At 38.0% G+C, this 24,180-nt stretch overlaps 1 protein-coding gene across 2 annotated transcripts; it reads left to right on the forward strand.

The window, feature by feature from the left end:
• Positions 1-6,413: 6,413 nt before the first annotated feature.
• LIN7C (lin-7 homolog C, crumbs cell polarity complex component) lies at positions 6,414-16,207 on the forward strand. Of its 2 annotated transcripts, XM_059070755.2 has the most exons (5): positions 6,414-6,482; positions 10,002-10,120; positions 10,377-10,448; positions 11,969-12,178; positions 12,769-16,207. In XM_059070755.2, exons 1-5 carry the CDS (start codon positions 6,446-6,448, stop codon positions 12,922-12,924), a joined length of 594 nt encoding a protein of 197 aa, XP_058926738.1. In that variant the 5' UTR covers positions 6,414-6,445; the 3' UTR covers positions 12,925-16,207. The 2 variants fall into 2 exon arrangements, with proteins under 2 accessions (XP_058926738.1, XP_066894179.1); XM_067038078.1 differs by lacking the exon at positions 10,377-10,448 and having other exon boundaries at positions 6,421-6,482.
• Positions 16,208-24,180: the final 7,973 nt, after the last annotated feature.

Here is a 24,180-nt window from a genome sequence, read left to right on the forward strand (position 1 = left end):
TTCATTTGTATAGATTTCATTGTCCAAATTGCTTGAAAGTTCCTTGAGGGGAGGAACACATCTGGCATTTCTCCTCTTTCCCATAGCACTTGCTAAGTAAATTCTTTTGAATTAATTGATTGAAACTTTCTAATGGGAGAAAATAAATCTATTGACCTAGAATGCTCCAGGAACGAAGTTTAGAGTTAAGTTTTAGAAGTTGTGGTATGGTATGGCAAATATTCTAGAGCCTTATCCCAGCATTCTTTTTCCTCTTTTTCCCAAGGGACAGTTGAGATTTTGTAACTGGGCCCTTTGTCATTCAAGATAAAATACTTGTCCCAAATGACATATCTCTGAATTTCTTTTACTTATTTTAATGCATGGATATTTTGAAGGTTTGTGTTTATATGCATCTGCACCTAATATTAACTAATACATAAATATTTAATTGTAATTCAACAATATTTTTGAATAAGTGCTATGCCCTAGGTCAGTACGTCTCAGCAAAGAGAGCACATTACAAAACCATCATAGTTTTCCAAAAATACAAATGTTCCTGTCATACTTGAGACTTTCTGAATCAAAATTTATATGATGGTCCTCTGGCATGAAAAAAAATATGTACATATATATGTATACACACATGTACATACTCATACACACTGTTATATGTATCAACAAATTAGATAAATTAGATGGCATGAATATATATATTAGTTATATATAATATATAGTGAGTTTGTATAGTTTTTCATAGTGTTCCCTTATATTCCTTTTTATTTCTGTAAGGTTGGTAGTAATGTCCCCTCTTTTATTCCTGATTCTAGTAATTAGAATCTTCTGTCATTTTTTCCTGATCAGTCTAGCTAAAGGTCTGTCAACTTTGTTGATCTTTGCAAGGAACCAAATTTTGATTTCATTGATTTTTTTCATGTATGTATATATTAAAAAAATATATATCCTACTTATGTATATATATACTACTTATATATACTACTATATATATTCTACTTCTTGTCTAATCTTTACTTTTTCTTTCCTTCTACTTATTTTGGCTTTAGTTTGCTCTTGTTTCTTGAGTTTCTTAAGATAAAAGTTTATGTTATTGATTTCAAGTATTTCCTCTTTTTTAACATAGGCTTTTAGAGCTATAAATTTCCCTCTATGTACTGCTTTAGCTGCACAATAAATGTATTCTTTTAAAGCCCTGAAGAGAATTCTGATGTGCATACTTGGCGAGAATATGCTGTATTTCTTTGCCACCATAGATTTTTGTTTGTTTGTTTTCCATTTCCCAGCATGGTTGCTGACCTTTTGAATCCACAAAGCTTTTCTTATAAAGCAAAGTGCCTTGGGTTTGGTTTGGTTGAATTTGCTTGCAGCTCAAAGAATTTTTTCAGAGTCTTATCTAAAAAGCAAGGGCATGTTTGTTTTACTTGGTCTTTTCTGGGAAGTGAAGACTTAGGTTATATGGGTCCTTTTTAAAAAGCCCTTTCATTTGGAATTTTACTTCTCTGCTTGTATTTCAACTAAGTGTGTTTTTGGCAGCCCAGACACAATGTTTATGTCATTTAAGCAGAGGTCAGCTAATAGTGAAAGCTTCCTGTGCTACCATAAACCCTCTCCCTTGGCCTCTGTACTTTGTTATTTGCCTTGCTTTGCCCATGATTTGGCAGCATTATCACCCATTCCACGTGACAAGTGACATCATTGCTATAATGAGAATTCCAAGCAGCACCACTGGATCAAAGCCCATCTGTGTGCTTGCTCCCACACTTGACAAAACAAATTCCAAATTCATTCAGCATGCCAGTGCCATTTAGTCACTGTGACATATCCCAAATTTTGGACTCTGTGCAAAAACCAATCTGTGCCCACAGAATTAATCATGGAACACATTTTATGACGTTTGACAACAACTTAAAAGGTTCTCATCTTTGGCAGGTGGCTCTGCCAATCTGCAAGTATGTGCACGACAAATCCTGAACAATATATTGTATAGCTGAAAATACATCGTGCAGGATGAACACCCTGGAGAGAACCAGAGTGAGTCCAAACAATACTGAAGTCTGTCTCAGTGACACATAAGCCAGACTGCTGCCTTGTGAAGGAGGGATGATGGCCTTAGGTACACATAGAAAGCCAAAGAAAAGGCAACAGCTCGTGTGCCAGTAAATGCTGAGAACATTGGCACAATTGCCTGTGTTGGCAGGACCAAGAGTTTGAGATGGCTAATTTAAGCGACAAGATCCTGGCAAACAGATTTATTTAGGGGAAGGGTGCGTCAGGAAGATGCCAGAAAAATACATCAATCTGTGCCTTTACATGTAGTGTAGAGTGATGATGAAACAATTGACATTAAAAAAGTAAACCCTTACACTTTAACATAACCTGCAATCCATTTTAACAAGTAGGGTTTACCTTAGATTTCTGGTATTCTGAGATTGGCTTTTGTGTTCTGAGCTGAGATCTGTGACCAAGAAAAAGTCCCCTCAAAAGGTGTTCTTGTAGAGATTTCCCCATATTGTGGTGTTTAGTTGATTATACCAAGTGTTTTCACATATTGTTTTGGGGGTTTTTATTTGCGGTACGCGGGCCTCTCACTGTTGTAGCCTCTCCTGTTGTGGAGCACAGGCTCTGGAGGCGCAGGCTCAGCGGCCATGGCTCATGGGCCTAGCCGCTCTGTGGCATGTGGGATCTTCCCGGACCGGGACACGAACCTGTGTCCCCCTGCATCGGGAGGCGGACTCTCAACCACTGTGCCACCAGGGAAGCCCCACATATTGTTTAACTTATTTAAAATGCAGGCTACTTCACATTTGACAAGATCATTCACTTCAAATAAAGAAAACCATTTATAAAAAATTTTACTTTTCTGAGGAGTATATTTAGAAACTCGGTTGGAAAAAGAAAGAAAACTGAGACTTTAATTGTATTAGTAGAAGCCTGAATAGGTCCTTTTGCATAAGAGTAATGTTTTTCTCTGTAATAAGATATAACTCTTTTAAATATCTATTCTATATAGTAGTGCCTATTTGTATATGGTTCAACAGGCAATGAAATAGTAAAACATTCCACCTGAAGTGTCTACTTCCTCATATTACTTTCCACTTCCCTAGCTTCCCTAAACAGCCTTCTACCCCAAATTTTCCCTACCCACTCCAGTTTTCTCTTAATTGATGCTGTCTTAGTACATTCTATTTGCAATGTCTTGAGTTAAGAAAGTTTTCATACCTGCATCCTACTTAGGACTTTCATTTCTTATACAAAGATGACATTTGCATAATTTAGCTTTCACTGGGATTTGTCTAGACTCAGGCTTCCTATTCTAATTTGAGTGTTCTTCTCCATCTCTGAAGCAGGAAGTAATGCGAGGAAGCAACGGGTGAAGAGGAGGAGTTCTTCCACAGGAAGAACAATTCTCGATTAAGAAGCTGAGTGATTTAATAACCTGGCAGAGGCATAAAAGCAAAAGCAGGTCGACCTCATTTGTGCTCACAATTGCCTCCTTTGAGATGCGGGACAGAGATGTCTTCTCTTCCAGTAAAGTCAAGGAGTTGGAACTCTCTAGATCTCTCCTAACTCTAATTCTCAAAGATACGTGAATTAGGAAGGGTCATTTTAGGAGATCTCTCCTTACAAATTAACTGATTCTTTCATTTACTTTGTATGTCGAATATAAATGGGTTCTTAATTAATTGAATCATATCTTCCCTGCTCAGAAGTAGCTCCTAATACGTTTTCTTCCTTACCTATGCTTCAAATAATTAATGATTTGTAATGTTCTGAGTCCCAATCCTTAGAATATGACTTTTCATTCTTTTTATTCCCTCTGCAAACTTTGAAGATCTTCTAATTATCCCTGGAATTGTGAAATTTCATGATTATTATCTGTATTAAAAAATTACCAAGGATAGGGAAAGAATCATTCAAAAAGAACAAAGCAAACAATCCACAATCCCAGTTCAAAAGAATAGTTCCTATTCCCACCAATCAGAGTAGAACCACATAATTCATGGGGCATGAGGTAAAGAACTTAGAAGGGTATTTCCTCAGTGGTGGGACACAATTAGCCCTTCACAAAAGACTGAACTGGTTCCACTTAACAGAGCTTAAAATCAAGCCTCAAAAAACAAAATTATTTTCAAGTGTTCTGTCTGCATTTCAAAACAAATCTCAAAAAATATTTATAGGAATACAAAAATATCCAGCACCCAAAAAAGTAAATTTCACAATGCTTAGCCTTATTTAGTTAGTTACCAATCATGCAAGAAGCAGGAAACTATGAGCCACAATGAAGAGAAAAATCAAAAGAAGCAGTGCCAGAAATAGCACAGATAGACTTGGTAGACAAAGACATTAAAATTGTCATTATAATCTTATTCTATATGTCCAGGAAGCTAGAGGAAAGATTGCGCATGTTAAGTGAGAACACGGAAAATGTAGAAACACCCCCCCACACACACCCCTAAATCAAACTGCTAGAGGTAAAAATGACAATATCTGAGATGAAAAATGAACTAGATGGGATTAAGAGAATATTAGATGTTGAAAAAAGGAAACAGAGAAAAGCTTGAAAAACCAAAACGAACAGAGCATCAGTGAGCTGTAGACCATGTCAGGCAGAGGAATATACATGTAAGTGGAGTTATCAAAGGAGAGGAGCTGGAGGATGGAGGAAAAGAAAATACGTGAAGAAACAGCTGCAACGTCTGCGTTTGTCTTTCTCCACGTGGTATTATTCTCAGTGCCTAGCAAGGTGCCTGGAAGACATTAAGCATTTAATAAACATTTCTTGAATATCTGTGGCAACAAATGACAACAATGAATAAGAGATAAATACATGAATGCTTTTGCAGGATATAAGGGCCATTAGGGACCAAAGAAGGGGAAGAGGATGGAGAAAGGGAAGCTTAGTAGAAGTGGCATGTCTTCTGCAGCCCTGGAAGATGGGTTCAGTTTGAGGATGTATACAGCTTGGAGAACCAGAGGAAATGCGGAAGGGCATTCCACGTAATAACGACATAAATGAAGACTTGGAAGCAAGAAGAAACATGGTTTTGAATATTCTGCCTCTATTTGAGTGGTTATTGCATTGGAGGGATAATGTGAAATGAGGTTAGTTAGATGAGTTAGGCTCAGAGTATGCAAGGCTTTAGAAACAGGAAACAAGAGGAGAAGCCATTGAAAGTTTTTGTACAGAAAACTTTGATGATGGGATCAGGGTTCAAGGGGGAAAAGAGAGTATAATGGTGGCATTTGGATGGATTAGAAGAAGACATTATAGTTGAATGGAAAGGGTGGATCGGGGGCAACCAGGAAGTTGTTAAAACAATCCTGTCATGAAGTGTTGAAAAGTTGTCAGCATAGACTAGCGCTCAAATAAATGTTAGTGGAATCTGAATACTGGGCAAATTAATATTTCACGTAAACTAAGCTCTAAAACTTTTCTTGGTTCATGAAAATTTCAAAAGTGTCCCGGGCTTCCCTGGTGGCGCAGTGGTTGAGAATCCGCCTGCCGATGCAGGAGACACGGGTTCGTGCCCTGGTCCGGGAAGATCCCACATGCCGCGGAGCAACTAAGCCCGTGAGCCATGGCCGCTAGGCCTGCGCGTCCGGAGCCTGTGTTCCGCAACGGGAGAGGCCACAACAGTGAGAGGCCCGCATACCGCAAAAACAAAAACAAAAACAACAACAACAACAAAAAAAGTGTCCCTAAGAATCTATAATGTATTAAGAATCTTATTTGCTTCCCAATATTTCATTTACATAAGATTTTGGATCAGCTTTTTAAAATTGTTGCTTTGGGGTGCACCAAAGTGCCTTGTTCTCTCACTCACCCAGGTATGTTTCATGCTTTTTGCACTTTCCATCCATATTCTCAAACAGATTTCTAGGGAAGATTCGTGCCTTGGATTGTTAAATTAATTAAAGCAGTGAAGCCACAAATGGAGACTTTTATATTTCATTTACACACCTGTCATCGAATCTCATTGTTTAAAAATGTAAAGAACTTGGAGACAGGACTCTCTGTCGGACAGAGTGGGAAACTGAGGCCTAAAAAGGATAAGTGAGCAGTCCAGGCTCACAGAGCCACGAATGGGCAAAGTGGAACAAGAATCCATACTCTACCACGTGGAGCCAAGCGTTCCCAAGAGAGTGGGATAAGGCTTGAATCCCCAGGCAGGGGGCAAGAGTCGGGAAAGGGACTCTTTTCAATCGTGGTTGGCCGGGGGATTTGAGAACTTTACGACCGCTGCAAGTGCAGCACAAGGCCGAACTCGGAAGCCCGGCACACAGATACCCTCTACTCTAGAGAAGGCCACGACCCTCCGATCCACCGCTCCCGCTCCCGCGATACTGGCCGGCCCCTGTTCCGGGCTCCCGGCTCCCGCTAGGCCCCGCCCCTCCACCTCAGGCCCTGTGTCGTCATTTCCTGTGGGTCTGCAGGCAAAGGGAGAAGATGGCGGCGCTGGGGGAACCTGTGCGACTGGAGAGGGGTGAGTGGGGCCGAGGCAGGGACCGACGTGGGCGGAGGGGGTGGGGGAGTGCCTTATCCCCGGGGGGCGGGGGGCAGCCAAGCTCCGAGGCCCGGAACCAGGTTGTCCCTCGCGCTGGCGCCGGTGGCCGCCGACGTTGCAGCGCCCGGCCCCGGGGAGGGCGCTTGCTGTTCCTGACTGATCCTCAGACCTGTCCTGTGTTCACACGAACCGTTCGGGAGCACAGCACAGTTCACCACCACCTGTCTGTATTCGAGGACACACGCTGCACACGCGCTTCCTGGGTGGGCACGGCAGACGCAGCGTTCAGAGATGTGTCAAGCTGAGCAAACATCACACGCCCAGTTCGGACGGGCTACACGCACTGCCGGTGTTGGTGTGTGCACAACCCAGTGTCCCCGCCTTCACCCACACAGCCCGGACACACAGCGCGTTCCCACAGAACCCCCCTTATTTGTGCACAAAACGCATCATTACTTCCACCACAACCTCACTTGTATTCGTATTGGGGTATTTCTTGGCTGTGGTGCCCCTCCCGGGTACGGAGAAGGTGCTTTAAAAACAATCCTACTGAGGTGGTCTTGGGAAGAAGGTTACATAACTAGGCGGAATAGGGATAGATTGTAAAATACTTGAAAGTGCAGCCTTATTCCTTCTTTACAAATCCTACGATTGCTAACTGGCTGGTGGCTTGCTTTTTAGAGCAGGCTGTCAAGGAAAATAAAACCCGTTCTGCTGAGTAATTAGAAACGGAAAAGCCAGTGGAGGTACAAGGCTATGAGCCTTAAAGGGTCCTGTTGCAGATTTTCAGCATTCCACTCTTCCCCAGATGCTTTATTTCAAATAATTTCAATCATACTTTTGACACACCAGTATTAGAATTCATCTGTAAGAGTCAAAAAGTACAAACTAAACATTTGGAGTACTAGTAGTAAACAAAGTATAGGATGGAGATTGAAAATATCTTGCAAATATTAGCATTTGCATTTAGACTCTAAATATTAACTTCTGCTCTAAGAAAGGAGTACATTTTTAGAATTGTATGTGGAGTCTTTCCTCATGCCTTCACACAAACCAGTGCACACTTAACATTGTTTATTCCTTATGGTGTTCACTATTTTTAAGTCTCTTTACAAGTGGTGTTGTTTTTCTCCAGCCCACCAGACCATTAATTAAAGTATCATTTTTGACAAGAGGAGTAGCTACTCTGGGAAGACTTGCTAAGTTAGGCCTAAGACTGACATCTTCTCCCTGACAATGACACTGTGCTTTGTAGATGGGAACAACTTTGTTAGGTGTTAACAGGAGTAGGTGTTTTTCTTTGAAAGCCAGTTGTAGGATTCTAACACGTTGGCGGTCTTTTGTATTTTTAAGTGCAGTACAAAATATGAAACTTCACCTCTGGCATTTAGTTTTGGTAGTCATGGCTTTGTTTTCTCCTATTTAAGAGTTCATTTTAGTTCCACAGTAGAATGCTCAGAACCTTAGTAGGATGAACTGCTAGTGGATGCCATTTAGCATAATAAGAAAGTCAGATTACATCAACTCTGATTCTTAATACTTAGCATTCTGTTTAACAGACTTTATTAAGAAACTCTTCCAGCAGTCCTACAGTATAAAAATAGTGCATATGATCAAGATCCTGAATGCCTTCAAAGTCGTCAAAACAAGATTCAGTGGAACCCATTTGAGCACATATTGGGTACAGTGTAGGTTCAGTAAAGAGTATTTTACTTTTTCAGTTTTTTGTTAATTGGAAATTTTTATAGAGCTTACGTATTGTAATTTTGTAAGTCAGAATATTTGATGAACCAGCCCTCCTCATTCACCAGCCATTCTGGTGGGAGGTCAGAATGGGGAAAGTCTTTTTCCATAGTATTGGATGGATTAACATCAGTTTAAGCTTTTATTACCTGAAATTGAAGAATCTACTTCTTTCTTCACTACAATTGATTCCTAGGTTTCCAGATGCAAACACAAAGAAGGCCATACTAATTCTATAAAGAAAAAAGTTCCAGTCCTTTACTATAATATAAAATTCAGAACTTCTAACAGTTAAGACAAAAGGAGGCAAGGAATTTAGAATAATAGGTACTCTACCCCCCTGTGGTACAAAAAAAAGTTAAAAACAAAAATCCAAGGAGAGATAATCAGTGTTGGAACATGACTGAATCTTGTAAAAGTTCTTAATTCATAAAATACTTAACCTTACACTTCCCAATGAGAACTGCCTAACATGCTTAATGTATTTGTATAGATGTGTAGAATCCCTTGTTTCTTATGATTAATTGGTGCTGATGTAACATAACATTTATGCTTGCTATATGCCAGACCCTTACCGTGTACTTTTTGTTTTAGTCTTCAAGTAATTCTTATAAAGGAGATACTGCTATTTCCATTTTACAGTGGAAAACAGACAGAAGGAGGTTAAGTAACTTGCCCAAGATCACACAGCTGTTACTGAGACCAGATTCACAGTGTTTTAATTAAGACAAGCTCAGTCAAATACATGTTTAGAAAATACAAAACAATTTAGAATAATAGGTACTCTAGCCCCCTGTGATACAAAAAAAGTTAAAAACAAAAATCCAACAAGAGTTAGACAGTGTTGGAACTGACTGCATCTCGTAAAATTTCTTAATTCCTAAAATACTTACCCTCACACTTCCCAATGAGAATTGCCTAACATGCTAATGTATTTGTATAGATGTGTAGAATCCCATACACTGTGTATCCCAAATTCACTGTGTTAATGATCCTAAGTTGAAAACAGACCGGTTAATTTTACTCACTTCTATCAGTTTTAAATGTGTTCCTGCGAGTAACTGCACCTATTATTGAAGAGTTTTCCTATCTCTATGTATATTATGTTTCCTTTTGGGAAATAAACAGTGATTTCACTAGCACACAGTGTTTTATACCTTTCAGTGCTTTGGTTACTAATGATGGTAGGTAATTTTTTATTGACTAAATAGCTTCTGATAATACTGTCAGATTTCTGAAGCAGTACAGTGTTCATGTGTCTATGACATTTGAGCTCCAGTCCTTTCCTATGACATTTAATACTTTATATTTGATTTTCCTATGTCTCTCAAAGATGCTCTTTTCCAGATTTTCTGCTTGTGCAACATCAGTATTTCTTCCTAATCTACAGTAAAATTTAACATTCTTCTGAGACTTTACATTCTCATCCTCCAGACATGAACACAAACACACCACACACAAGTTCATACTCGTGCTTTTTTTCTCTCTGTGTTACACATGTTTATTGTTAGTCGTTAAGGAATGAATCCTAAATGCTGCGCTGTTACACAAGCATTTAGAGAGTATTCTGGGACTTGCCTGGCAGTCCAGTGGTTAAGACTCCATGCTTCCACTGCAGGGGGCACAGGTTCGGTTCCTGGTCAGGGAACTGAGAGCCTGTGTGCCACGTGGCATGACCAAAAAAGAAAGAAAGAAAGAAATATTAGAGAATATTCTGAGAAAATTATCTATCAGAGTGTGTTTGTTTAACTATAGATATTTGTAGAGCAATTGAATTGTTGGAAAAACTGCAAAGGAGTGGAGAGGTACCACCACAGAAACTGCAGGCTTTACAAAGAGTCCTTCAAAGTGAATTCTGCAATGCTGTAAGAGAGGTGAGTAAATGGGATTAAAATTTACTAAAAATTTGAGTTAATTAGGGTAAGGTAATATTCTGAAATTTGGGTTCAGAGTTTCTTAAAAAAGTGAACTTTAGAACCCGCCTCTCTTGTTTTTGGAATTTCTAATAGAAAAACATTTACAAAGATGCATAACTTTGTCTAAAATGTTAACACATTCAGTAACTTCACAAAGAGCTCAAACATGGTTTATTCTGAGATTTAAAATCGCAATAATAACTGAGTTTTGCAGGTATATGAACATGTCTACGAGACTGTGGACATCAGTAGCAGTCCTGAAGTGAGAGCTAATGCGACTGCAAAGGTACATTTTTTCATTTACTTAAAGGGAGAGGATTCTTCATAAATTAAAGGTTTAAAATGTGCAATTATTAGATTCATAATAGACTTATTTTGAAAACTAACAGTATCTTTCAAGGTACACTAAACTCGATTCCTGAGAAATAGGACTTTTTAAATTGGTTTTACAAAAGATATTTTATGCAGTTTAGATGATGCATTAAAAATATACTTGCACACAAATAATACATATATACATAGTTGCTATATGTAATGTATATATCATTATATACATATTCATCAAAATTCTGAGGTGTGAATTATTAGCCTCACTTTATTGGTGGGGAAGCATCAGATTAGGTTACTTACCTCAAACCACACAAATAGTAACTGGTAGACCTGGGGTACTCCCCCCAAGTTGCCCTTCACTTTCTCCTTAACCTTAACTCTGCAAATAGGAGGTTACCTCTTCAGAGCTGCAGGTGATAGGTTTTATGTGCTTTTCTCTGCCAGTATTTTCCACAGATAATTCAAGCATTTACCTCAGTGTCCATCATATGTGGTTAGAATAAGTTAATATCGGCAGTAAATGACTTGTACTAGAACTAGTCATTAACAGGTAATTTTTCATTGGACAGTTACTGGTTCACAAAAGGCAGTCTTGGATTCTCTGTTGAGTACAAACACTTAAACATGTGGGTATTATTTGACAGAGTAGGAAAAAACGATTAAAACTTGGGTTTAATTGCTGACTTTCATAGCTTCCTGAATTTCTGGGCCTCAGTTCCATTATCTGTAAAATGAGGCCTCTTTCAGAGCTTAGAATATGGTGGTATTCAACAAATCTTGATTTTCTTTCTCTCTTCCTTCCCATGTTTGCTCACCTACCCTGATCCAACACACAAACAAATAGTACCAGATTACTTAATAATCTTTAAAAGCAAAATGAAACGCAGAATCTCAACTCTGTGTTAGAATTAGTCTAGATTAGTCTAAATTTGAAAGTTTTAAAGATGTGGCTCTGTTTCACAATTCACATTGACTTTATGTACCCCTCTTTTTTTCAATATTGAGTTATTTCTTGATGAGTTAGTATACAGTGCACATACTACAGCCGCCAGAATGACTGCATACAAGGACAGCTGCCTCTGTACAGGTTGCATAGGTGGGCTGCACCCTGCCCAGAAGCCCCTGGAGAGGCCAGGCTTCCCAGCCCAGAGCTCAGAGCTGCTGGCATGTGAGGGGAGGGGTTCTCCTCTTTAGTGTGCACGTTGTTCATCTTCCTAGCAAGCCTGCTTGCCAAGCACTGCCCAGAAGTTCTGGGCACTGGAAGGCCTAGGAGTGGCCTGAATGACCTTAACACTTCCTGCATAATCCCAGGGTAGGCTTTCCACTCATCCTCCTTAAAACACCATCTGCTTAGCCTACCTTCACTGGCAGTGCATTTGTGGCCATTCAAACATCAAAATTATTTACTTCAAAAGTGACAAAAGAATGAAGTGAACAAATGTCCTATTTTTTTAAATACATAAAATTTTCTTTCAGGCTACTGTTGCTGCATTTGCTGCCAGCGAAGGACATTCTCATCCTCGAGTTGTTGAGCTACCAAAAACAGAAGAAGGCCTTGGATTCAATATTATGGGAGGCAAAGAACAAAACTCTCCAATCTATATATCTCGAATAATTCCGGGTGGAATTGCTGATAGACATGGGGGCCTCAAGCGAGGAGATCAACTCCTTTCTGTTAATGGAGTGGTAGGGATGCATTTTATTTCTACTTGTAGCAATGTGTTGTGACCACTTGGGGGTGTACTTGAGTTATAGAAACAGAAGATGTAGGGAAAAACCAAAGAAGCTTTGTAGTTTAGAAATCCCTTGGGGGAATCTTAGGCACTACTATTTAGTAGATACTTTTTGAAGCACTTTGTGTGTGTTTTGCTTCTTTCCAATGTAAATTAGCAATGCTTAGTGTGATTTTTATGAAGTAACTAAGCTCCTTAGTAGTTAAGGCAATACATTAAATTGAAAGTCTACCCTCAGTTTAGTCTTATAGAATGGCAATTGCCTGATTTACTTCTGACCTAGTGAAATAATAGGGCATGTAGATTGATATGCTAATTATTTGGAACCTAAAAAACCAGTTCCTAAACTACAAACAATATGATTTAGCAGAGGATTTTACACTGATTAAAATGATAAAGCAGGATTATTTCATAGGTTTATAGTTTGAAATATAACATTAAAAATTTTTTACTTGTGTATATTTTAAACATTTTTCATTTTGAGTTACTTACAAAACCTAGATATTAATTGTGTTTGTGTCTGTGTGGTTTTTCTTTTCCTAGAGCGTTGAAGGAGAACATCATGAAAAAGCTGTAGAACTGCTGAAAGCAGCTCAAGGAAAGGTTAAATTAGTGGTACGGTACACACCCAAGGTCTTGGAAGAAATGGAGTCACGCTTTGAAAAAATGAGATCAGCAAAACGCAGGCAACAGACCTAAAACTTTACATTCCATTTTGCTTTTAGCTAGAGAAGTTTTACTTGTGACCTACTGATGGCCGCAATGCCAATGATTGTTAAAAAAAAAAAAAAAAAAAAAAACTTCCCGTGAAATCCTCCTTGCCATTTTATAAATGCCTATTTTAACATCATTTATGGTTCCAGAAATGCATATACTTTTTTCTGACAAGAAAAAGTAAAAAGGTGATGAGGGCAATTCTGTCCTGCTGTTTTTACAGGCCTTTTTCAACAAATGCAGATTTTGTCATAAAGTTGTTATAGATTTTTAAAAATGCTTTTTTAATATTAAAATGTACTTTTACATTCTTAACCTTTTTTTAGGGAAAAAAGTTTTCTTTATTTGGCTGCTTATTTAAAAATAACAGTTCTCCATTGTTTTCTTTGCTTTGTTTTTCACCTGTAACATTTCTTTATGGTTTTCCAAGAAATTAAACATGACAGTCTCAGCTACAGCAGTTTATTACACTATCAGTGTTAACATCACTGCTGCATTTTGTATTTGGAACACACATATAATATATATTATCAGTGGTAAATTATAACTCAGCACAGTGGAAGTTTTTTACTTTTATTTAAACATAATATATAATGAATATTCATTTATACTGATTTATAAAAGTTTTTAAACACTGATACAATCATTGCTAAAATATGTATTCTTTCATAATATTTGAGTAGCGAGGCAAGAGAATGTAATTTGATTGTTAGCATTACTGATTACATCTTTCTATTTATAGTCAACAGTATATCATAAATTACAAATGCAAAAAGAGGTTTAGGTTTCATCTTTTGCAAATTTTTTTAATGCTATTCATTTTTATTTAAATATATTTCTTATATTTTCATCTTTCCATTTCTAGAGATGAGCCAGTTAGTTTGTGATGGGAAATAGCAAAGAAGAAAAAGTAATACCTTTAACCTCACTAGGCTCAAGAGTTACACACTCTTAAGTAGCTCAATTTAAAGACTTGATATTAAATAGGAAAGAGATAGAAGGGTATATTGAAGATATATAGAAATCATGAGGTGATACATTCATAGGAATCTGCAGACGCTTTGTCAATATGAGTAAGAACTCATTCACTGTTTAGTTGGATTTAGAGATGTGATCTTTATGATTCAGCTATAATGATGGGAATTCTGAATACTTTGATTTGTCCACTGGATGTCACTTTTTTACTGAAAGGCAGCTATTAGTGGATGACTGACTGAGGTCTTTTTAAAGGCAGAAATTAAAGAGGTAAGGTTCATTTTCAGACACAACTTACAGGAACATTTGTCAGGCTTTTAAAAATTTTAAGTGACAGGTGCTAGAAAGAAAATAATGGATTGAAATACATAAGGAATTTAGAATAATTATCAACCCTGTGTAAAGAGTGGGTATTTTGTGACATTCCTTCAGGAAGAATAGAAATGTGTATCTTTTTCTGCATGTTTGTGAGCACTGTGAGTCTTAAAAGATTATTCCAGTTTCCAATGATTTTCAGAATAAAAGTCAGCATTGTTATTTATCTTTTAGGTATTGAACACTGGATTGCATGGTTGAATGTGTCTTTAGTCCACTACGAAATGTGCTTGTTATTGATAGGATCATGTTATTAAATTGTGTATTTCCAAAATTAATTGATGTTTTAAAAATGTTGAGACCAAAGTAGTGTAGAAGAGTTACAGACTTAATTTAATTGTAAAATTATTAGAGGTATTTGTTGTAGAGCTTTATATATTAAAGAGAGGTATCGGTGCATATAAAAACAGTAATATTATTGTTATGCTTGTATTCTTGCATTACATGGTAACTAAACCCTGAAGAAATCTTAGTATTACTACAGCTGCAGTACCTTTTAAGGGTGTGTCAACATTTCATTAAAAATTATAGTTTCCTGCTTCAGCATCTCAGCTGTTTCAGAACTTTCAGCCAAGTTAAACCTTTCTTGGTGTTGAAACTTAGTAAGTTGAGTAAGCTATTTTTTGTTTCTTTTAGAGTAATCCACAATCTGTTCTTTGTGTGGGTTGGCACTTATTTGTAATTCTTAAAATATGGATCGCTTAAAAGAGCCAAATACAGTAGTTTTTCTTGCTCCCGTTGAGCACGAGTGGCAGCAGTTTATTTTCTTGAACGCAGTTGTCATAGTGTACTCCAGGATTTAAGTCCGGACCATAGAAAAATGCAGTCATTCAGTGGTGAAGGTGTACCATAGTGGTCTAGTATAGTGAGGAAGTGAAGGGTATTTTCATCTTAAAATGTATGACTCATGAACATAACTAGGTACATAGTAAGTATATAGTAGGTGTTTGATTTGTAAATGATAAATATAAATTACCTTCCCTTCCCAATTTCCATTTATTTTCTTGGTATTTCAAAATGAGTTGACTCAGTGATTCTCAGCCTTAGCTGCATATTAGAACACCCTACAGGCCTTTAAAAAATAATGACCCTTGAGCCCCATCTGATACCAACTCAATCAGAATCTCTGAGGTGGGGCCAGATGCTTAGTTTTTCAGAGCTTTCCAGCTGGTTCTAAAGGACACCGAGGGTTGAGAACCACTTGTTTTCCCTTTTATAAAATGCTCTAAGTACACTTTTGGATGTATCAGAATAATTCAGTTTACAGCTACTACTAAATAGCTGCAAATATAATGATTGGTTATATTTCTTAGTAATTTCTTTAGGAAATAAAGGTACTTGGCATTCCTTATTTGGGAAGTAACTGCAGCCTCCCTTTTTCTTTCTTTTTTAAAGTAAAATCTATCAGTAGTTTAAATGTAAACTTTTAATGTCTGTCATCTTTCTGCCCCCCTTGCCTTTAAAACTTTCAAAAATGAACGTTTATTATTTGAGAAGCATGTTTAAAAGTTACAGATGAGAAATATTTTCATTGATAATTATGTGCTATCTTCATATGGCCACTTTATTTATTAGTATAACACTAGGTTATAGTGGCCTAGTTCTTTGGGGTTTGATAATTCAGATGTGTTTTTTTAAAAAAAAAAAAAAAACTAAGCATTGTCTTCCTCTTCTAAATTTTTGAAAGTTACTTTGCTCAAGTACTTAAATAGTTTGGCTCAATACTTTGTTTACAATACAAATGGATATTATAGCATTTAATAGGAGAAATGGCTATGGATTATCTGAAAAGAATGTCAGCATGACTTGTTGTAGATTTAAAAGAATATGTGTTGTGAGTATTTTATTATGTGGAATGATCATTGAAATATTAAGGATTCTAGTAATTGTATTTCCTGAATAAATGTATGTTTATGAATTTTCTAACTTATATTTTTGTTGTTCCTCTACTAACAATCTGGTTTATAGTTTTTATTGTCCAAAATGTTACTAACAGTGTTTCTTCAAAGGTTATTGTAGTTCTATAATGATGAAATAGTGGAAAAGCCCAAATTGCTTCCACATTAACTTTCAAGAACTTCCAAACTAATTTGTATCTGGACATAGTTTTTAAAAACATTAGTAAACAGTATGCTTCTACTTTAAGTTTGAAGTAAAGGAATATAATAGCCAAAATGGATTTAACGCTTTTTCAGTGGATGGCTTCATTTATCAATTTAATTCTGATTCAAAGGCTTATTTAAAATAAATTTGTATTAGTTATATTCTTGTTCTTTGGATTTGAAAAATTTTGATGTAACTACACAATCAATGTGCTTCTGAAAGAAATGTATAAAATAACTTAAATGAGGTAAAAGCATACTCTGTTGGTTACTGGAATGAAACTTCACATTCCCATATTTTGCTTTGCTTTTTGTAAAATGTAACTACAGAAAAGATTCTCTTGTATTATTTTAAGAGACGCTGTCTGACATGTGATTGAGAGCACAGAATCTGGAGCCTGACTGCCCTGATTTGAATCCTCGATTCACTATGACTGTAATCTTAACACAAGTTACCTCTCTGTGCCTTAGTTCCTTCATCTGTCGTGTGTAGTAAGGATGCCTATACGTGTCATATCATGATCTGTAAATCCCTTAGAAAGGTGCCTGCATAGTAAGTGCTATTTGTTTGTGTTTGCTGTTATTTTCAAGTGTAATAGCTTCAGGACCTTATTAGCTAAAGGAAGACATTGTGGCCAAATAATTAAAATTAGCACGTTCTTACTTTTGATACCTAGAAAACAGATAACCAACCTTTAAATTATGCTTGAAAATAAGAAATAAGATTCATAGGAATTTTCAGATTTCACTCTGATCAAAGAAACTCCTGGAATTCTAAAAATAGTGGAGTTGAGGGTTGAAGGGTTGAAGTCACATTCAGAATGAAAATCATAAGAAACTAAGTCCCAATAAGGGACTTGTTCAATCAGAAAAGCAATTTGTAGGGAGGATATGTCCTAGAGACAATGGATTGCTGGAATGGGCTTCAGACAATACAAGGCATAATTCACCAGAGTGAATTTTTTAAAGGCATAAAATTATACAGGCAACCAGGGGTACAATGAAATACATTTATCGTTAGCCCTCAGTTTCTTCAAAATTTCAGTAAACCAGAATACCCATTCTCTAAATCTTTAAATTCTGGTTTTGTTATATTCATTATCATTGATTATTCTGGTTTTAATATGATGAAAATTTTTGTACATGTATTTCTTTGGTGGCAGTTTTTTGTACATTTATTTCTTTGGTGGCAGAAAACGTGCATGAACTCTTAAGGACTTACTTTATATACAGAGCAAAAGTAAATTCATACAGAGCCCATTTGTCAACTTTATTTTGACTTAAACTTCTTTAAAAAAAAAAAAAAAAAAAGGACAAGTACTTCACACCAACAGCAAGTAATGTGTAAGAGCTCTCCTAATTCTCATCAGCTACAGAAGCATATTTTGGACACAGTCAAGATTTGGTCCTTTTAAAAAGTTTTCTTTAGGAGAGAAAGCTTTGAAGAATTCTAATTTGTTAGTCTCTCCAGAGTTGTTCTGAACAGTTGGATTAAAAAATTTAGCCATTGGCTGCAGATAAGGTAGGTCCCTTTACATTGCAGTTACTGCATTTCATCAGAGAGTAACAAAAACCCAAACGTTTTAATGTTGTTTTTGTTTTTTATTTGGCAAAGAAGTGCAATCTGAAAGCATGAAATAGCCAAGGGAAAATTTTTTATTTCTGGTATCTCCTATTTGACGTACATTGAACCCAGAGTTTAGGTGCTAACTTTTAACTTTGTGTTTTAAGGTATTGTGGGTTGAATTGTGTGTCTGTTTCCCCCACCCCCAAAAGATATGGAGTCTTAACCCCTCAGAATGTGACTTTATTTGGAGATAGGGTCTTTAGAGATGCTTAAGTTAAAGTGAGATGATTAGGGTGGGCCTATTCTAGTATGGCTGCTGCCCTTATCAAAAAAAAAAAAAGGTAAATTTGGACACACACACAGGGAGAACACCATGGGAAAATGAAGGCAGAGATTGGGGTGATAGTTCTACAAGCCAAGAAATGTCAAAGATTAACAGCAAACCACCAGAAACAAGGAGAGGCATGAACAGGTTCTCTCCCTAAGCCCTCAGAAGGAACCAAGCCTATGGACACCTTGATCTGGGACTTCAAGCCTCCCAAACTGGAACGATAAATTTCTTCAAGCCACCCAGTTTGTGGTACTTCATTATGGCAGCCCTAGAAAACAAATGCATAAGAATCCATGTTCCGGTGGCATCACTATTGAAAATGGGTGCTGAAGCAAAATTAAATGTGGCTCCTCCTTTGTGCAATAAAAGGGTCTCAGTAGAAATGGTTTTGGTTAAGAAACGATGGAGTCCTGGCCTCTGGGGATGAGGGGAGGGGTTCTTTGTTTGCTGTGGTTGAAATGCTTTCTTATAACTCCCATGCATCTGTGTAATTGAGCTGTGCCTCCAGTGGCTTCCTGGGCTCCTCAGCCCCTCAGAACTTAGCTTTTTCTTTTTAGGCTGCCAGTAACTAAGTTAGCTGTATCGTTCTCAACTAAAGGACTTTCCAGGCGTTGGCAGTGGCAGAATATTCAGCACTGAGGAGAGGCGTTTCTGCAGCAGCCCTTGCTCTGACGGGAACATGGTGAGCATTTGACTCTGGGGTATTTCACTCTGTAAAGGTTTGTGCTGGCTCCTTGTGCGTGCCTGATGCAAAGCATTAATTCAGCCACAACTGATGGTGCTGTTCCTTCCTTAAAACTTCCCCTTGTGCTTAGGATAAAATCCAGATCCCTTGCCATGATTTAAAAGGTTCTGCATAGTCCATTCCCTACTTCCTCTCAAGCCTCATCTCATCCTAGTGCCGCATTTGCTCTACTCCACTCCAAATCCGCCTCACTGGAAGGCTCGCCCTCTGGTTCTTCCCCTGGGTGGCTGCTCATTCAGGTGTAAGCTGGAGTCACCACCTCTGTTAAGCCTCCATCTGTTTCATCTAAAGGTAGGTTCCTCTATTAATAAGGCAACACCTTGTTTCCTTGTTTATATTACGTGCTTAATTGTGCCTTCCCGTTAGAATTTTTTAGTTCTAATCACAGCAAGAAGGATCCCAACTGTTCTGTTCACATTTGTTCCCCCATCGCCTAGCACAGTATGGCGACTTGTTATATACCCTGATAAATTGGCTTACTTTTCATAATTCCACAGGTAGATCAAGGACTTATACTGGAACCATATAAAAACAATAACAATGGTGGTGTACAGCAAGATAGGGGCACATAACTTTCACAGAATCAGAGAAACCAAATAGTTTTTCCAGAATCACACTGTTAGTGATTAACACAGCCAAGATTAAATCTCAAATTTGTTTTCAAAACCCATACTTTTCCGCCGGTGCCACACTGCACTTTTAACTAGTATTTTCCTCCTTTTTTTTTTTTTTTTTTTCCCCCTCTGGCTGTGCCAAGTGGCATGTGGAATCTTAGTTCCCCAACCAGGGATTGAACCTGTGCCCCCTGCAGTGGAAGCATGGAGTCTTAACCACTGCATCACCAGGGAAGTCCCCTCCTCTCATTCATTTTTAAAAAAACATTGAAGTATAGTTGATTTATTGTACAATGTTCATTTCTGCTGTACAGCAAAGTGATTCAGTTCTACACATTGTTCTTCATATTCTTTTCCATTATGGTTTATCACAGGATATATAGAGTTCCCTGTGCTATACAGTAGATCTTGTTGTTTATCCATCTTATATATAATAGTTTGTTTTGGTTTGGTTTGATTTGGTTTGGTTTTTCTAGACGCGCCATGCAGCTTGCAAGATCTTAGCTCCCCAACCAGGGATTGAACCCAGGGCCACAGCAGTGAAAATGCTGAGTCCCAACCGCTGGGCCGCCAGGGAATTCCCAATAGTTTTTTTTTTAATTGAAATATAGTTGAAGTACAATATTGTGTTAGTTTCAGGTGTACAGCAAAGTGATTCAGTTATACATACATATGTATCTTTTTTTCCTCATTTCTTAGATTTCTCAGTGTTTTTGGTGGGTTTCTTTGTTTGTTTATTTGGCTGCTCTGGGTTTTAGTTGCAGCATGTGGGATCTTCGTTGCGGCATGTGGGATATTTAGTCGCGGCACGCATCTTTTTTTTTAGTTGCGGCATGTGGGATCTAGTCCCCTGACCAGGGATTGAACCCTGACCCCCTGCATTGGAAGTGCAGAGTCTTAACCACTGGACCACCAGGGAGGTCCCGGTGTTTTTGGTTTCAATGTTTTCTTTTTTGAGCTAGAGTCCTGTGTCACACATGCACAAAAGCAGGAGAGTCAGAGGAACAAGAAAACAATGTACTTTTAGGTGGTGATGAGTGTTAGGAAGTCCAGCAGGGTAAGAAGGCTGAGAACCAAAGAGAAAATAAGACTCAGGGACATTAAGTCACTTGTCAAGTTTCACAACCAGTGATGCCACGGTCCCTTCACATTCTGGGATGTCTGAGATGGGCTCAGGGACACGGGCCTACCATATCTGAGCAGCTAGCTTTGTGATTTTCTTTGGAGTCTCCATACAGCACCAACTGCACGTCCCATAATGCTTGCAGTGACTGAGTACTAGCACTATCTTTTAAGCATTTACTCTGTGCTGATGATCCCTTTCTATTACTCGTCCTTACCATGTATTTCCACTGGCTCCGCAGCCCAACTGGAATACTAATGTAAGCACCTCACCATGACCCCCCAGCCCTGTATGGCCAGCCTCTGCAGCCCTCCTCACACTTTTCTCCCTCTCTAGTCCCACTCTTCCCCTTTCTCCAACATGACAGCCCTCTACACTGACTGTTCCCTCAGCCTGAAATCTCCTTCACCCTCTGCTGATAGGTATTTGTCTGTTTTGTCAGCCCACTCCCCACTCCAAGATCACAAACTTCTGGAGGACAGGCAGGCCTCTGTTTTGTTTCCTGCCATATACCCAGAGCTGAGAACAGTGCCTGGCACATGGCAGACAATCCATACTTGTTGAGAGAACGATATGAAAGAACACAATGATGCTATTTTAGAGAGTGAGGACAGGAAAGGCCTCTCTGAGGAGATGACATTTGAACAGAAACCTGAATGGTATGAATTGAAGAAGTCATCTGTGTGACTGTCTGGGGAGTTGAGGTTTGGACAGGGCCCAATAAATAGTTTCTCTTCCCCACTATGTTTCTGAGTCTGGCAGGAAATAAATGAGTTGGCAGATGGGGACCAAAATACCACCTTTATTATTTATTCATTCATACTCCGAGTATTTATTGATTATCTACTCTGTGCCAGTCACATTTTAGAGGGTAGGGGTGCAGTAGAGAACAGAAACGAAGCCCTTGCCCCGTGGAGCTCACTTTCTGTTAAAGACGGGGGCAGGCATACATACCTTAGGCTTAAGAAGAAAATGTGCTTCCTTAAATTAGCCATATTGACCCTCTTCATCTGGACAATGATTGAGTTCCCATCATCCCCACTCCTCAGGGGCAGAGCTTTCTCACTCCCTAGACCCCATCCCTAGGACGGCAGAGGTGAGACAGAAGTGCCTCTTCCTTCTCAGATTTACCAATCTCCAATGGTGTGAGTGCTCCCAAGGGGGGAAGCAGTTAGGAGTAGCAACGGAGATGGAAGTTAAAACCTAGAAATTGTGGTGTCCCTGTAGCCAGATAAAAATGTAAACATGGAAATAATTTTGTAAACAGAGTGGCTGGAAACAAACACAAATTTTTAAACCACCACTTAAACAATTCTTAAAATTTGCAAGTATTGGCAGAATTGGAATTTTTTCATCGAAATGTGTCATTTTATAATATGAACAGTTTTCTTTTAAAGCTGATTAAGGAAGGAGTCAATAACACGCACACACCCCCTTTTATACCCCACCTTCTTTAACTAGAACCTCAGATTTCTTGAACTGTGTATAACCTTCTTCTCCTACCTTTTAATATTTTACCACCAGGTGGCACCAAAGTGTTGTTTATTCTACTTTAGAATTTTCTAGTAGTTCTGGCTAATTAAAGATCAGGCCTAAGTTTTAAAATGGACCCAATCTTTTCTTTAAAGCCCCAAATTAATATTTCAATGTATTTTATGAAGTTCATACCTTTGTAAAAGTGGAAAGAAAACTTTCCAAACACATTCTAAAAGAAAACAAAACAAACCTATATAAATTACCAAATTACATGAATATCTACCATCCAGTATATAGGTTTTGGGGAGGAAGGGGAGGATGACTGATTTAGTATTGTTTTGGCCCTTCTACTAAGTATGAACAACTTCAGTTGACTGGAAATTATTTTTGTCTTTACCTCTTTCAGTTATCTTCACCCAAATTCAAACAGGATGTTTGATCAAGAGAAAAGTCGTTTCAGAGGGGACACGGTAAGTTCCTTTAAATAAGTCCAAAACTGAGGCACTGGGATTAACTTGCTTTCTATGACACTAAATTTGTTGGTTTTTTAAAAAATGTTCTCTTTTCCATGAAAATTAAAAATACATATTAAACCAAGTATAGAGTGGAAAGAGCAGCCGACCTAGATATTAGCTCTGGTTCTGCCAGTGACTCAGTTGTTGCCTTTGGTAATTTAGTTATCCTCTGTGGGTCTGATTTCTCTCTGGTAAATGAGATTTAACCTATGATCTCCAAAGTTCCTTCTGTTTCTGAGGATTTCAAAAGTATCAAGAAGAAAGTTTGGCGCAGCATAAGACAGAAATTTCTAACAGCCAGAACTGCCACTACCAATGGGATTGTGAATGTGCTGACGGTAGCTGTATCCAAAAGAAGCAGAGATGCTGTTGAACATTCTTAAGCCTTAGGCAGGTGATTGAACAAGGCTTAAGGTCCTTTTTAAGCCTAAATTTCTTAATTCTGTAAGTAAAGTTGAATTGTAAGCTGCCTGACAGGAGAGACTCCAAATCATACCTTATATTCTGAGGCTGACAGCAAAATGCACCTCTCAGATCTCTGACTGTAGGGAGATTAACTGACCAACAATCCTGCTGATTACATCAGAATCAGGAACTTTTTAAAATATGGAGAATCCCAGGCCCCATCTCAGACCTACTATATCAGAATCAATGGAGGTGGAATTTCTGTGTGTAAAATCTTCTCCAGGGACTTCCCTGGTGGTCCAGCAGTTGAGACTCCTTGCTCCCAATGCAGGGAACCCGGGTTTGCTCCCTGGTCAGGGAACTAGATCCCATATGCCGCAACTAAGAGCCTGTGTGCCACAACTAAAAATAAGATCCTGCACGCCACAGCTAAGACCTGGCACAGCCAAATAAATAAATAAATATTTTAAAAATAATATTCTCCAAGTGATTTACCTGTGGACTGACCTGCATAAATCTAAACTGTTCAGTCCCCAACAGAGTAAGTTCTGAGGCCTAGGTGCATGGTAACTATTCCTTGAAAAAAAAATCCAAAAAAAAAATGTTGAAAAGCTTGACAAGTCTGTGTTATTTTGGAATAAAAGGAGAAACTGGCAAAGTTACTATAATGTGTTTCCCTAATATCTCAAGGTCCTCCATTTTCTCTTTCACATGTGATTTTTTTTAAACTTTCCTCATAATGTTCTATGAACTAAATTCATATATTTTAGCACTAACCTGAGGCAAAAAAGAAAAAAAGAGAGTTTAATAAATAGTACCAGATTTTGTCAACCAGACCCCAAGAAAGCATTTTCGGCATCATCTTAACATCCAGTGCCATTGATCCAGTTTCCAGACCTTTCCTTGCTTTGCCCTTCTCCAAGGTAATCTTGAAAATTACAGTTTGCCTGAATTTTTAGAGCATTGCCTCAGAATTTTTTATGTTTGAAATGATTTTAAAGACATTTTCAAAA

Source organism: Kogia breviceps, chromosome 7 (assembly GCF_026419965.1).
Source record: "Kogia breviceps isolate mKogBre1 chromosome 7, mKogBre1 haplotype 1, whole genome shotgun sequence".
NCBI classification, from domain to species: domain Eukaryota; kingdom Metazoa; phylum Chordata; class Mammalia; order Artiodactyla; family Physeteridae; genus Kogia; species Kogia breviceps.